This window comes from Oncorhynchus mykiss, chromosome 9, assembly GCF_057628025.1.
Source record: "Oncorhynchus mykiss isolate SJ-2025 chromosome 9, ASM5762802v1, whole genome shotgun sequence".
Lineage (NCBI taxonomy): Eukaryota > Metazoa > Chordata > Actinopteri > Salmoniformes > Salmonidae > Oncorhynchus > Oncorhynchus mykiss.
In genome coordinates this window covers 48,647,009-48,662,260 of record NC_143030.1, presented here as the reverse complement: position 1 = coordinate 48,662,260, position 15,252 = coordinate 48,647,009, and the positions used below count along the sequence as shown (strand labels likewise).

General features: G+C 45.1%; 1 protein-coding gene across 24 annotated transcripts in view; it reads left to right on the top strand.

The window, feature by feature from the left end:
- Positions 1-12,086, top strand: part of prdm16 (PR domain containing 16) — a 233,898-nt gene extending 221,812 nt beyond the window's left edge. For 19 of the 24 annotated variants that reach the window (XM_090184391.1, XM_036988089.2, XM_036988095.2 and 16 more), the window contains 5 exons: positions 1,563-1,732; positions 2,102-2,273; positions 6,679-6,954; positions 7,612-7,795; positions 8,296-12,086. In XM_090184391.1, the coding sequence (XP_090040517.1) occupies positions 1,563-1,732; positions 2,102-2,273; positions 6,679-6,954; positions 7,612-7,795; positions 8,296-8,430 (937 nt within the window). In that variant the 3' untranslated portion in view covers positions 8,431-12,086. The remainder of the gene's footprint in view (positions 1-1,562; positions 1,733-2,101; positions 2,274-6,678; positions 6,955-7,611; positions 7,796-8,295) is intronic. The other 5 variants (XM_090184394.1, XM_090184393.1, XM_090184392.1 and 2 more) reach the window with 1 other exon arrangement.
- The last annotated feature ends 3,166 nt before the right edge of the window (positions 12,087-15,252 follow it).

Below are 15,252 nucleotides of genomic sequence, written 5' to 3'. Positions count from 1 at the left end.
GTGTTGGCGCTCGACCATGCTCTGTGAAGTGTGTTGCTCCGAGTCTGGATGTTAGCGAGCTTGAGCACGCACATGTACGCACGTAGCGCACACACAAACACACGGCAGAACATGAAAAGGGCCCTGCATCTTGATTCCAAAGCTTGATCACCAGCAACTTTTCCCAAAGCAATTAGCCCTGAATGCCAGCCTTGCAGCAGCAGGGGCTTGCTGTCTGACGTCAGTGTGTGTGTGTGTGTGTGGTGTTTGTTGGGGTTAGCGGAGGTCACCTTGTAGCAGGTCTGCAGGCCCTGATGCAAACACACACACACAACAAAGAGCCAGTGTCAGTGGGCTGGGGGTTTTGACAAGGCCTGGCCACTGTTTATTTATGGCCAGGTTAAATAGATGTACAGCTGTGTGTGTGTGTGTGTGTGTGTGTGTGTGTGTGTGTGTGTGTGTGTGTGTGTGTGTGTGTGTGTGTGTGTGTGTGTGTGTGTGTGTGTGTGTGTGTGTGTGTGTGTGTGTGTGTGTGTGTGTGTGTGTGTGTGTGTGTGTGTGTGTGTGTGTGCGCGGTCACGACCCCAGATATATCGCTGAAAGATTTTCCAGAAATCCTCCCTCAAATCAGGACCACGTTCCTACCTGCTTGTTTGTCTCTTGGGTTGCCATGCCGACCCCCGGTTGCCAGATTGTCCAGATTTCCCATAGTGGGGAGTGAGATTGAGCAGTAGTCAGAGTGGATGTTGAGCTGGGCTGTGCTGCATCAGGGCTGCTAAATATTGTACTCCCATTCCCACCGGGTGGCGCATCAATGTTTCTCCACCACACGGTGGCGCTATTGCAGTGTTAATTGACCCATAGTCTGTTTGTGTGTTTTTTCGTGACTGTGATGTGGTGACGGAGTGAAAACCCTCGTTTTGCTTCTAGTTTATGTTCTGACCACTGATGCGGTCGCCTATTCATCATATTACTTGTGTGTGCTTGAGGAATTGACGGACGCACAACACACCTCCATATTCTCCCACCATGCAGGCAAGGGGGAAAACCCTGTGTGTGTGTGTGTGTGTGTGTGTGTGTGTGTGTGTGTGTGTGTGTGTGTGTGTGTGTCAGAGCTGCAGTGACAAATGTGTCCATGTAGAAAGACCAATAGTAGATTAACAGTCATGTTGCCCACAGTGTTTAGACTGAGGCATTCTGGGTCATTACTGCTGTTTACACAGTGGAACAGGCCACTCATTTAGACCACCTCTCTACCACTCTATCTCTCGCTCTTTCTCTCACTCTTTCTCAGCTTCCCAAGCTCCATTTTCCCTGCCTGTCTATGCCCCGCTACCAGTCTAGCCTACTCTCTCTCTCTCTGTCTCTGTCTCTGTCTCTCTCTCTCTCTCTCTCTGTCTCTCTCTCTCTCTGCATCCCTCTCCTTCTCTGCTTCTATGTCTTTCTCCCATTCTCTTTAAACTCAGATTCAATGCATTGAGTGGTATTGGCATTACAACCTACCACCTTTACATTACCTGCACAAATATTTTTTTTAAATCAGAAATCAAACTTACCCCTCCCTCCCCGTATTTTCTACTCAGGTGTAAATACTGTGACCGTTCGTTCAGCATCTCCTCCAACCTCCAGCGGCATGTGCGTAACATCCACAACAAGGAGAAGCCCTTCAAGTGTCACCTGTGCAACCGCTGCTTCGGCCAGCAGACCAACCTGGACCGTCACCTCAAGAAGCACGAGCATGAGAGCATCCCCGGTGGGTCCCCCGTTCGCCTAATTAACCCCCAGCTCAACGATTTTGACATGTTTCGATATTTGTGTGGGTAACGTGGATTGCAGTCACTCGTTGTCTGTCGACTGCTTTCGAGGTAAGGAAACGGATATGCCAAAATCCTGAACTATCCCTTTCGACATTAGCAGTTGTTACTCGGCGCCTGCCATCTCTTTCCGGGTTCAGCATTTATTTTACCAATTTTATTCCTCCCTGGTGGTGAGTGTCGTGTACGTTGACATGTGTAGTGTATAGCTTAGTGTGTCATTGAAATGTACAGTGTAGTCCCCGATTCCAGCTGTTTATTATAGCTCCATATGCCATGGCTAACGGTGGTGTGTTTCCTGCTTACAGTGAGTCAACACTCTGGGATCCTCTCCAACCTAGGAAACAACGTTTCCTCTCCCAACTCCGAGCCAGACAATCATGCACTTTTAGATGAGAAGGAGGACTCGTACTTCTCAGAAATCCGCAACTTCATTTCCAACAGCGAGCTGAACCAGGCATCCAGCTCAACAGACAAGAGGTAGGGGGGGACACACACACACACGCACACACGCACGGACACGCAAGCTCAGAACAGAGCACTCGTAATGTTTTCTACAAAGGGGTTTTGAATCCCAGTCTCCTACCACAAGACTGTGTGAGCCCGGTGAGCTAAAGCCAAGGCATTGGCTTGGGGAGCCAACACAAGTCTTCAGGTCTCAGGCAAGGACATTCATCATCACGCAAGCGTGGTTCAGCGAATGACCTCTGTTTACATACCACACACACACACACACACACACACACACACACACACACACACACACACACCAAAACAAGGACCTTTAACTTACAAACATTTATAGTTTTTATAAAGGTTTGTGTTTTTTTAAGGTGTCCATTTGATTGGCTGGTTAGGAGTATACTGCAGTTGATCTGACGCTCTCAGCCTTCCTAACACTGTCTCTACTCCCCTGTCAGATGTGTGTCTATGGTGAAACTGTACATACTCTGCCCTCTAGTGGTTGAATGTTACTCCAACAGGCTTTAGGTGGAGTACAGTACAGAATAGTAGACACTGTACAGTACAGCTCTATAAATGCCCCCCCCCCCCCCCCCCCCCCCTCAACTCTGCTCTGACAGTTTTCAACGACTAATTTCTCCTCAACTGAAAGAAAATTCCCAGGTTCTAACCAGGGATAAACATATACCAGAGCTTCTGGCCTTCTCTTGTCTACGGCCCTGCGCAGGTATATAGAGAGCAGCTAGTGCTTAGCACGGTCATGTTCATTAGTGCACACCTTAGTAAAATGTTTTGCAACTGAAAATGAAATCATGCATTTCTTTTTGGACAAGTCCAGGTAGGTTCAGTCTGTTTTCTTGCATTTGGCTCATAATGAATACGAACCAGGTTCGGAGGCAGTGGTGGGCGATGTCGGGAACATGTACTGGCTCTGACAGACGTGTTCTGGGGGAAATATCCGAGCCGTCTTCTTCAATAAGCCCTAGAGAGGCATGTTGGGTTCTTTTGATGACACGTAATGGTTCCTCCTTGATTTCGCTCTGCCGTCTTCATGCCAGTTGGGCTGATTGTTTTTCTATTTCTCTCTTTCACTCTTTCTCCCTCTCTCACTCTCCTTTCTCTATATACAGTGAAGTAAAAAAGTATTTGATCCCCTGCTGATTTTGTACGTTTCCCCACTGACAAAGAAATGATCAGTCTATAATTTTAATGGTAGGTTCATTTGAACAGTGAGAGACAGAATAACAACAAAAAAATCCAGAAAAACGCATGTCAAAAATGTTATAAATTGATTTGCAGTTTAATGAGGGAAATAAGTATTTGACCCCCTCTCAATCAGAAAGATTTCTGGCTCCCAGGTGTCTTTTACACAGGTAACGAGCTGAGATTAGGAGCACACTCTTAAAGGGAGGCAATCAATCAATCAGATTACAAACTCTCCACCATGGCCAAGACCAAAGAGCTCTCCAAGGATGTCAGGGACAAGATGGTAGACCTACACAAGACTGGAATGGGCTACAAGACCATCGCCAAGCAGCTTGGTGAGAAGGTGACAACAGTTGGTGCGATTATTCGCAAATGGAAGAAACACAAAAGAACTGTCAATCTCCCTCGGCCTGGGGATCCATGCAAGATCTCACCTCGGGGAGTTGCAATGATCCGGACAACAGTGAGGAATCAGCCCAGAACTACACGGGAGGATCTTGTCAATGATCTCAAGGCAGCTGGGACCATAGTCACCAAGAAAACAATTGGTAACACACTACGCCGTGAAGGACTGAAATCCTGCAGCGCCTGCAAGGTCACCCTGCTCAAGAAAGCACATATACATGCCCGTCTGAAGTTTGCCAATGAACATCTGAATGATTCAGAGGACAACCTGGGTGAAAGTGTTGTGGTCAGATGAGACCAAAATGGATCTCTTTGGCATCAACTCAACTCACCGTATTTGGAGGTGGAGGATTGCTGCCTATGACCCCAAGAACACCATCCCCACCGTCAAGCATGGAGGTTGAAACATGCTTTGGGGGTGTTTTTCTGCTAAGGGGACAGGACAACTTCACCGCATCAAAGGGACGATGGACGGGGCCATGTACCATCAAATCTTGGGTGAGAAAATTGGTCGTGGATGGGTATTCCAGCATGACAATGACCCAAAACACACGGCCAAGGCAACAAAGGAGTGGCTCAAGAAGAAGCACATTAAGGTCCTGGAGTGGCCTAGCCAGTCTCCAGACCTTAATCCCATAGAAAATCTGTGGAGGGAGCTGAAGGATCGAGTTGCCAAACGTCAGCCTCGAAACCTTAATGACTTGGAGAAGATCTGCAAAGGACAAAATCCCTCTTGAGATGTGTGCAAACCTGGTGGCCAACTACAAGAAACGTCTGACCTCTGGGATTGCCAACAAGGGTTTTGCCACCAAGTACTAAGTCATGTTTTGCAGAGGGGTCAAATACTTATTTTCCTCGTTAAAATGCAAATCAATTTATAACATTTTTGACATGTGTGTTTCTGGATTTTTTGTTGTTGTTATTCTGTCTCTCACTGTTCAAATAAACCTACCATTAAAATTATAGACTGATCATTACTTTGTCAGTGGGCAAACGTACAAAATCAGCAGGGGATCAAATGTATATCCCTCAATGTATATCTGTCTTTCTCCCTCTCTCCCTCTCTCACTCTCTTTTCTCTCAATATATCCATCTTTTTCCCTGTCTTTCTCTCTTTCAATCTCTTTCTGTCTGTCTGTGTCTCCCTCTCTCGCTCTCTGTCTTTTTCTCCCTCCCTCCCTGGTCAGTAGACATAAAAGTTAACAGAACTCAGGGGTAATTTAGCCCCTCTGCCATCTGGGATCAATAGTGCAGAACCATCCAGAACAAGCAAGCCTGGCATTTTAATATCTGTAATTCAAAATAAGTGCTCTGTTTTCTGTCCATCCCAGACACACTCACACGCACACACACACACACAGACAGACACACAGACACTTTGACTGAAGCGCCTCCCCCAACCCCCCCTCATTGAACACAGACACACAGCTGTGTGTATGCCTATCTGTGCGCTCATGCGTCTCCTCTCCACAAAGTGTTTGTAAACAAAGTCAAGTCGGTCTAGTCACTTGTCTCGCTCTAGTGTTTTTTTTCCCCCTCTCTCCTGGACACTGTCTAGCCTGTGAGGTAAGGAGTGGTGTATGGGGCACTACACAGTGTGCGGAGGGGCGGGGACGGTGGACAGTGTGTGTGGGGGGGGATAGAGCTGGACTGGGCGTTTCTTCTGCTCAAAAGTTGTGGGGGGGGTAGGCCTGTTGTGGGGGGGTATGCCTTTTGTTGGAGGGTAGGCTGGCAGTGCAGGTCCTCAGGGAGACTCCATTTGAGGCAGTCTCCCAGGTTGCTAACACAAACACACGGCTGACGTGTTTAGACTAAGTGACAAAACGCAGGGCCCAGCGTCAGAGCCGCGTCCCTATATCCCCCCCACACAGCCCCTGCCAATTTGATTATACAATATTTAATCTAGATTGAAAGAGGAGAACAAGCACCCCCCACCACCCCACCACCCCTCTGTCCCTTTCGCTCCCCAAAGGTATCCTGTCTGGTTTGATAAATGTCCGTCTGTCCGGCTTCTCCTAGGGTAAACGGGCTCCCCCTGAGGAAATGACATCATGAGGCATGAAGCGGCGGAGACCGGGGTGGGGGGGCTGGATAATGTAAAGCCGGCAGGTCGCAATGGCTGCTTTGCTGAGCAGCCATCGCCTCCCCTACACATACACACACACTCCTACACACACACACAGCATCCAGAATCGGGGCCCAAACTAACCATTTGAGCAATTCTTGCCTATATACTGGTTCTCAGGAATTAGCCAATTAATCATTTGGCTCCGTTTCCCCTTTGAAACGGGTCTCGACAATTGTCGACACACGTGTGTTTGCTTGGATAGTGGGAATGGGGCTCTGCTCGCTGTCAACAGAGCTCCTGGCATCTTAGTTATGGCTGTGCAAAGTATGACTCATTGCCTATTGACAGACAGACAGGGGACAGACAGGCAGACAGACAGAAGGGATGCCTGGCCGTGGCCCACTGAGGCAGCTAGGGCAGTGGGCCTAGAAAGACCAATCAAAGTCCTAATATGGAGGTAAAAGGGCCATCCTCTCCTCCCGTCTTCTCTCCCTCGTCTCCGCTCATCTAGCCAAAGCAGAATGGGTGGAAATAGTGAGCTGAGCAGTGAATATGAGGAGATGAGGAGAGAAAACGGACGGCATTAGATTATTTGGATGCATAGTTCCACCTATTAAACCCAATGAGGGTCAACCAAGACATTTTAAGAATATAATAGATTGTATTTTATTGAAATGAAAGAAACCATTTTTTTGTTGTTGCTAGAAATAAAGTGCAAAATCAATAAGGTTCTCGTCGTTGCAGGTCAGAGGTTGCGGAAGAGGAGCGTCCATCTAGCCACAGCCTGTCCAACTCCAAGATGGCAGCCCGGGGGCTGGAGGAAGAGGAGGAGGAGGCGGAGGGAGATGACGAAGAGGAGGAGGAAGGCAGCCTGACAGAGAAGTCTCAGGACGAGGCGCCTGAGTCCCCCTCCCCGGTCACTATGGTCACGCCGGAGGCGTACGAGGACGAAGAAGAGGAGGAGGCGGAAGAAGAGGAGGAGGCCACACCGCTAGCCATGAGCTACGAACACACCCGCAGGTATGTCCTATCTGGTAGAATACAGACGTAGTTACACACAACTACAGACAAATTCAGACTGTCATGTACAGCACACCACACAACACCTCCACAAACATACCCACCCAATCACAACAGCCACCTCTGTCTCCTCCCATTCCAACTAACAAAACTAATCAAATGTAACAATGCATGACCTGCCCTCCCTGTAATGGCAGTGCAGTGAGGTCAACGAGAGCTAGACGGTGACAAAAGGGTGTCGGGATGCAGATAGAACTCTCACAGTTCCATTCCATGTCCACCTGTCTGTCAGTCTCTCTCTCCCCGCAACGAGCACAGTGGCTCCAAATGGTTGAGCCTTTTAGCTCTCCCTTTCCCTTTCAGTGCATCCGTGGTTCTCTCTCTCTCTCTCTCTCTCCCTCTCTCTCTCTCTCTCTCTCTCTCTCTCTCTCTCTCTCTCTCTCTCTCTCTCTCTCTCTCTCTATGTCCACCATAGCCCATATCCCGTCCGTCTCCATCCGTCCGTGCGTCCATCTGCCCCCACCATGCATGCGCCATCAAAAGTCCATCCATCGAGTTACAAGACAGTATTGGTTGGGCTAACTGAGGATGCTCCTTCCCCTTTCCCTCATCCCCCCCCCCCTACCATTCCCCTCCCCCTCCCTGGTGCTGCTGCAGGTGTATAGAGGAAGACGGTGGGCTGTTAGACCTGGAGTCCCTGCCCAGCTTCCCCAAGGGCCTGGAGCTGCATAAGGCCAGCAGCAGCGAGGAGCCCCCCTTTGATGTTAAAGACATTTTTAACACCGCCTCGCTCGAGTCTGAGGCCCTGAAAGAGACTCTGTACAGGCAGGCTAAAACCCAGGTAGGTGGACTCTCGTTGAAAGAGAGCGAGGGAGGCAGAAAGTGGCCAATCATTTTGGACATTGGTCCCTGAAGCTTGAGTTCGATTGAGTTGGATGATAAGGGAAAACACAGCGAAGAAAACGCATGACAACGAGGCCAATGTTGTTCAGTGTTGCTGTATGGAGTGTCGGGATGAGAGTCGTTGAATTAAAGACCAGTGTTCTTCTCCTTGACATGCCTTACCTTTCGCTTAACTTACCTACTAACTGAGCTATTAACGCTCTCCTTCTACTACACCTACTGTCCCATCAGCAGCGTCACCTTTGACCTTTGACCTCTTGCATGCCCAGATTTGTTGCAATCGTTGAAACGCTACTCCTAATCCGAGATGGAACATCTCTTGGTGTTTTATCGACAATAATGACAGTCATGTTCGATTGGCTGACAACGCGGAGACTCACAAAATGGTTTCTGACCAATGGATGTTGATTTTGTTTGTCATTTCTCTGTCTCCTCCAGGCTTATGCAATGATGCTGTCTCTGTCGGAGAACAACCCTTTGCACGCGTCCTCCCAGAACTCACTGGATGCCTGGCTGAGCATGGGAGGAGGCCCGTCCGAGACGAGCAGCTTTCACCCACTCAACCACATCTAGGAGAGAGAGGAGGGAGGCAGTATAGCATCACGATAAAAATAAGAAAAGTGACGGAGAGAGAGAGAGAGAGAGAGAGAGAGCGCGGCAGAAGGTAGGAGGCTACTACGGAGGAGAACTCAACTTCACACACCCCCGGCCTGAGAAGAGAGAGGACTCCTGGCTCCTGCCCTTCTCTGTGTGTGTGGGTGTGTGTGTTTTTGTGTGCGTACGCGCGCGCGTTTACGCGCATTGATTCGTGCATGCCCACGTTAGTGCGTGTGTGTACGAGGGGCCCCTCAGACAAACAGACAGTCGCAGGCAGAGATCCTCCCTGTAGAGGAGTGAAGGACATCCCAGGATTGACCACCCCAAACCCCAGTCATTCTACAAGACCCGCCCACTCCGCCCCAACGAACCCCTTTGGTTGGACTCTCAGAGACAGTTATGTTTGAGTGTGTAAACGCATCACTAGGAGAGCAAAACACCCATCTATTCTACACAGTCTAACACAATGTCTCAATAGCAACAGATACAGTAACAGTCGGTCTGGAACATATGCACTGCATGTCCATAGGGGGGTGCTGTTTCGCCGGGTGGGAGGAGCAGCAGTGTCAACACATAGTGGGGATGTACTAACTAGCTCATTAGCTGATGGACCCCCCCCCCCCCCCCCCCATCATCATATCCAATGCCTTCACTCTCTTCATTCTTGTTTCAAATCAATAATAGCACAATGATAAATGTTAGAGCAGGAAAGGGCACTCTGGCTTTTGTTTATGAAGAAAGTACAGTAGGATGATGCATCAAGCTCGAATGGCAATGATGTCATGGAGAATGACCGCCCCCAACATATAATGGGCATTGCAGAGGACAAAGTCTCGACCTCAAAAGTTATCCGGTGAACAAGAGGTTAAATGGATGTCCATTGGTTAGAATAGGGAAAGCCTATTTTTCCCTTTTTTGCTCATTTGTTAACGTGATTCCATTTTGTGTTTTTCTCTTTGATAAAACAGTATTGTCTCATTTTAGGCACCTCCGTGCTCAAATGTTAATATAATTATTTAGTGAAGGACCAAAATTGTATGATATTGTTGTATGATGTACAAAATAACCTGGACGTTCATAGCAAGAGTGGTATGTGCCAAATAACCCATAGAAAAGGTTTTGTTCTCCGACAATCATTTCTTTTTCGAGGGGTTTTAATTGCTGTCATAGTTGTTGTTTTTACCTTCGTATATATTTGATTTAAAGAGTGTGTGTAATTCTATTTATTTAGGTTAAAAAAAAATGTCACAATTGGAGACAAGTGACAAATGAAAACACGAAAAAAAAAAAGTATTTTGTTTCATCCCTCTTTTAAGTGTTGCTGAAGGAATGAAGTTGAATCGAAACACGACCGGGATTTTGAATCTGGGTTTCAATGTTTTTTTTCTGTAAAGACCAGTGTGCCAAATTGGAAAGAAAGCATGAAAATCAGCTGTTTTTATTTCAAGTGACACGGTAGTTCTAGATTGTTTATATCATGTTTTGCAATGCTGTGTCTAGCACGAGGTTTGGTTTGTCTCGTTTCAGTTCAACCATTTCAACCAGTATGCTGATGTGTTTTGTGTTGGAAGTCTTACGGTGGTCATTTAATGAAATGGAAGCCTTCACTATGAATGTCAGGTGATTTGGATGCCAGGGCATTGTATTGTTAGCTTATCATTGATCCTAAGTATAAGCAAATACATTTCACTTGATAACAAATCCAATCAACTCAATCAGTTTATTAGTGCTCAGATTCTGCTTTGATGGTTTCAAATTGTAGGAATTATTCTTTTTAAATGTGAACGTGTGGTTTTAGAAAAAAAAATGTCTCAATGCCCAGTCATTGATAAAATCGACATTGTTTTTCAGATAGTGTCCAACTACAGTGTACCATTCTATCATATTTCCACTTGTTAGTAGAACTTGCATTACTCTCGGGGTTAAATGGTTCTGTAACTAGTGTTTGACACGAGGGTTTCGACAGCCGAGAGACTTTTAATCCTGAGAAGAGTATGTTTCTTCCTTGAGGCATAAAACCCGCTGGTCATAGCTTGATGGTTCACCCTTTACTCCAGCTGTAACTGAGATGAGTTTGATTGTCTGTAAAGGGTTTTAACACCCAGCAGAACACATTTACTGTACTGTGAGACCAGCAAAAGAATTAAACAATCAAACTAGGAAAGAAATCAAACCAGGAAATGCTTCTGGTTTGGAGAGAAAAATGACATACATAGGATTTTAAGTTTCAAAGACTTCTATTCACTTTGTATTCATATTTGCAAACACACTCTTTTTGATAAATCCCTTGTCAATTCCCTTCCTCCCAATTATCTTCTAATTTACGGGATTTCATTCCAAACTGTAGACAAAGGTAGAGATGGCACTTAATACTGCGCAGGGTTTTTTTATTTCATGTCGCTGTAAGTTGAAGGGTTGTTCACTGTAAATTGCAAAAGTTGCTTTCACGCTGGACATGTGAATTAAGACTTTCAGGACTGGGCGGGATAGGTTCAGGCCAGCACTTAAACGCATGGGTCCAAAACAACAAACTGGGCAGGCATGGGTCTCTGTCACTAAAGAGTTACTAGGAGTTAACCTGATTTGCCTCACTTGGAGTGGATGATCAACCCTCACTTAAAATGATGATGAACTTGGAAAAAAATCAGTAACTGAAGCACTGTAATTTAATTTTTTTGTCAGCAGGTGGCAGGGTGATACTAGTTTTGCTGCATCATTACATGTCCGATGATAATGATGACAGAGGTCTCTGTCTTGCTATACTAAATGTGGATCCACGGTTAACACATTGTTTTGCAATACATTACTATTAAATGCAGAGACTGGGGTTACTAAATATTTAGGTATACTATATATGGAGTAATTCATGTCATGTACTACTGTAATAAGTGCGCGCTGTCGGTTGTAGAATTATGGATGCACATTGAAGTCAAAGATCACATTGCCAGCTTTTGAAAGGATCTGGCAAATGGTCACAAACTGATAACTTCAGAATACGGTTGCTGTTCTTTCCCCACTGTTACAGGAAAAAGTACAAAAAAACAACAAAAAAAAGTTTCTTTTTAACTGTATAGTATTTTAAAAAACAATGTTGCATATGTCTGAAAAATTCAATGAAAAAAATATGGGTTTAAATGGATGGTGCTCGTTTCATTTGAATCCGAGTTGTATCACCTCTGTTATGTTTATTAAAAAGATATTGTGCATGACGTGTTTGGCAGTCATAATGATGTCCATTTGTGAAATGTGTATCTTAAATTAAAAAATGAAATAAAAAATGATGAATCCGTAGATGCACTTATTGTACATGTGGTTAGGTTAGTAGGTTTGACTTCAAGTCCTTACAGATGTATCGGGCAGGTGGTTCTTAAATGAATACAAAAAAGATTGTGGGAGAAAGCTGTAATGAAAAAAATGAAAGGATTGTAGAATAATATTGAACAATACCTGAAATTGAAGTTTTTTTTTATGCTTGTGATTATTGAAGATGTACTTCAGAGAAATTTCATGGAATTGATATGATTCTGATGTTAATTCTGTAGAATAGAAATGTATACCAAATGTAATCTTTCCAATGCTATGAAGAATTTATACATGAAATTGATATGCAATAAAAACCTGTGTGCTTTTTATATGAAATGTCCCTTGTATTTGTCATGTACCCAACCGAGAACTCTCTCTCTCTCTCTTCTCTGCATAGTCAAAATTGTTATAGGCCTAATTGTTTTATGTCTTATAAAGCAGTGGACAGATAGTGAGATATTTAGTTTATGTATTAAATAACTAAACGATCTGTTTCAGTAGCTATAGTTAGCTCGCTAGCTATCGTTCTACCTAAGTGTCATCATCTTAAAGACCCCTAATTTAAAAGACACTTCTTATTTGATTAATGATGGTCGGACCCATCTATGTGAAGCTAGCCACAATAAGGATTAGGCACAATAGTGGAATTTGCGATTTGCCTTCAAAATAAAAGTATCTATGAAAGTAATGCAAATGAATACAAATAGTGGAATCATGCCATAATGGAATAGATCATGCTAAACGAGGCTGGAATGTTCTTATATAAATTCAACAAAAGACAATAATTTGTTAATTTGACAAAAATCTGTTGAAATCACACTGAATTTTGTTAGACTATTGCATTTTATTGGGGGGGGGGGGGGGGGGGGGGGCGTACCTATTTCACTGTACAGCCTTACCTATGGATTGTGGATCAATGACATGGGGTATCAGTCTACTCAGTGACATCCAGAGAACATTAGCATCATATTTCTTATTGCAGGACTCTGAGCCACATTTATTGTACCAGTCAACCTACTGAACACTATTCGAGAGGAAAAACAATGCAATGTGGATGTTTGGCGCATGATAACTCTGAAAAAGCACTTTGGTACTGAGTAGACTGATACCCTATTTAATTGATCCCCAATCCTCAGGTAAGGCTGTACAGTGCGATATGAATTCCAACACTCAACCTTGTTTAACATTATCTAGTCTAAATATGGCATGATTCCACCAATTGTAATCATCTGCGAAACGCAAATTCCACTATGTTGCTAATCCTTATTGTGGCTAGCTATACAACAAATAACCCGGTCCGGTCAAGCCCTACTAGCAGGCTGCTTATAACGTTATAATGTGGGCAACAGGGCTAAGTAGCTGGCTAGCTAGTTATTTCATTAGGAGAACAACAAGTGGCTTTCTAGCTAAAATGTCCTCTATGTTGTTGGTGTATGCAACACGATGGACTGACTGGTTTAAAAGTGTATGATGTGAGAATGTATGTGTATGTGATTATTTTAATAGAAGGTGATGCCAAAGAAAAATTTCCATCGTGAATGGCCAATACATTTTTATTATATTCTTAAACGGAACGAAACAAGAGGAACCTACTGAATTTGTCCAATAGGGGCGGCAGTGGTTAGAGCGTTGGGCCAGTAACAGAAAGGTTGCTGGATCGAATCCAGCAAGAGCTGCAAAGAGCTGCAAAATCTGGACCCCTACAAATCAGCCGGGCTAGACAATCTGGACCCTTTCTTTCTAAAATTATCTGCCGAAATTGTTGCCACCCCTATTATTAGCCTGTTCAACCTCTCTTTCGTGTCGTCTGAGATTCCCAAAGATTGGAAAGCAGCTGCGATCAACCCCCTCTTCAAAGGGGGGGACACTCTTGACCCAAACTGCTACAGACCTATATCTATCCTACCATGCCTTTCTAAGGTCTTCGAAAGCCAAGTCAACAAACAGATTACCGACCATTTCGAATCTCACCATACCTTCTCTGCTATGCAATCTGGTTTCAGAGCTGGTCATGGGTGCACCTCAGCCACGCTCAAGGTCCTAAACGATATCTTAACCGCCATCGATAAGAAACATTACTGTGCAGCCGTATTCATTGATCTGGCCAAGGCTTTCGACTCTGTCAATCACCACATCCTCATTGGCAGACTCGACAGCCTTGGTTTCTCAAATGATTGCCTCGCCTGGTTCACCAACTACTTCTCTGATAGAGTTCAGTGTGTCAAATCGGAGGGTCTGCTGTCCGGACCTCTGGCAGTCTCTATGGGGGTGCCACAGGGTTCAATTCTTGGACCGACTCTCTTCTCTGTATACATCAATGAGGTCGCTCTTGCTGCTGGTGAGTCTCTGAGCCACCTCTACGCAGACGACATCATTCTGTATACTTCTGGCCCTTCTTTTGACACTGTGTTAACAACCCTCCAGGCAAGCTTCAATGCCATACAACTCTCCTTCCGTGGCCTCCAATTGCTCTTAAATACAAGTAAAACTAAATGCATGCTCTTCAACCGATCGCTACCTGCACCTACCCGCCTGTCCAACATCACTACTCTGGACGGCTCTGACTTAGAATACGTGGACAACTACAAATACTTAGGTGTCTGGTTAGACTGTAAACTCTCCTTCCAGACCCATATCAAACATCTCCAATCCAAAGTTAAATCTATCTTGGCTTCCTATTTCACAACAAAGCATCCTTCACTCATGCTGCCAAACACACCCTTGTAAAACTGACCATCCTACCAATCCTCGACTTTGGCGATGTCATTTACAAAATAGCCTCCAATACCCTACTCAACAAATTGGATGCAGTCTATCACAGTGCAATCCGTTTTGTCACCAAAGCCCCATATACTACCCACCATTGCGACCTGTACGCTCTCGTTGGCTGGCCCTCGCTTCATACTCGTCGCCAAACCCACTGGCTCCATGTCATCTACAAGACCCTGCTAGGTAAAGTCCCCCCTTATCTCAGCTCGCTGGTCACCATAGCATCTCCCACCTGTAGCACACGCTCCAGCAGGTATATCTCTCTAGTCACCCCCAAAACCAATTATTTCTTTGGCCGCCTCTCCTTCCAGTTCTCTGCTGCCAATGACTGGAACGAACTACAAAAATCTCTGAAACTGGAAGCACTTATCTCCCTCACTAGCTTTAAGCACCAACTGTCAGAGCAGCTCACAGATTACTGCACCTGTACATAGCCCACCTATAATTTAGCCCAAACAACTACCTCTTTCCCTACTGTATTTAATTTATTTATTTATTTTGCTCCTTTGCACCCCATTATTTTTATTTCTACTTTGCACATTCTCCCATTGCAAATCTACCATTCCAGTGTTTTACTTGCTATATTGTATTTACTTTGCCACCATGGCCTTTTTGCCTTTACCTCCCTTATCTCACCTCATTTGCTCACATCGTATATAGACTTGTTTATACTGTATTATTGACTGTATGTTTGTTTTACTCCATGTGTAACTCTGTGTCGTTGTA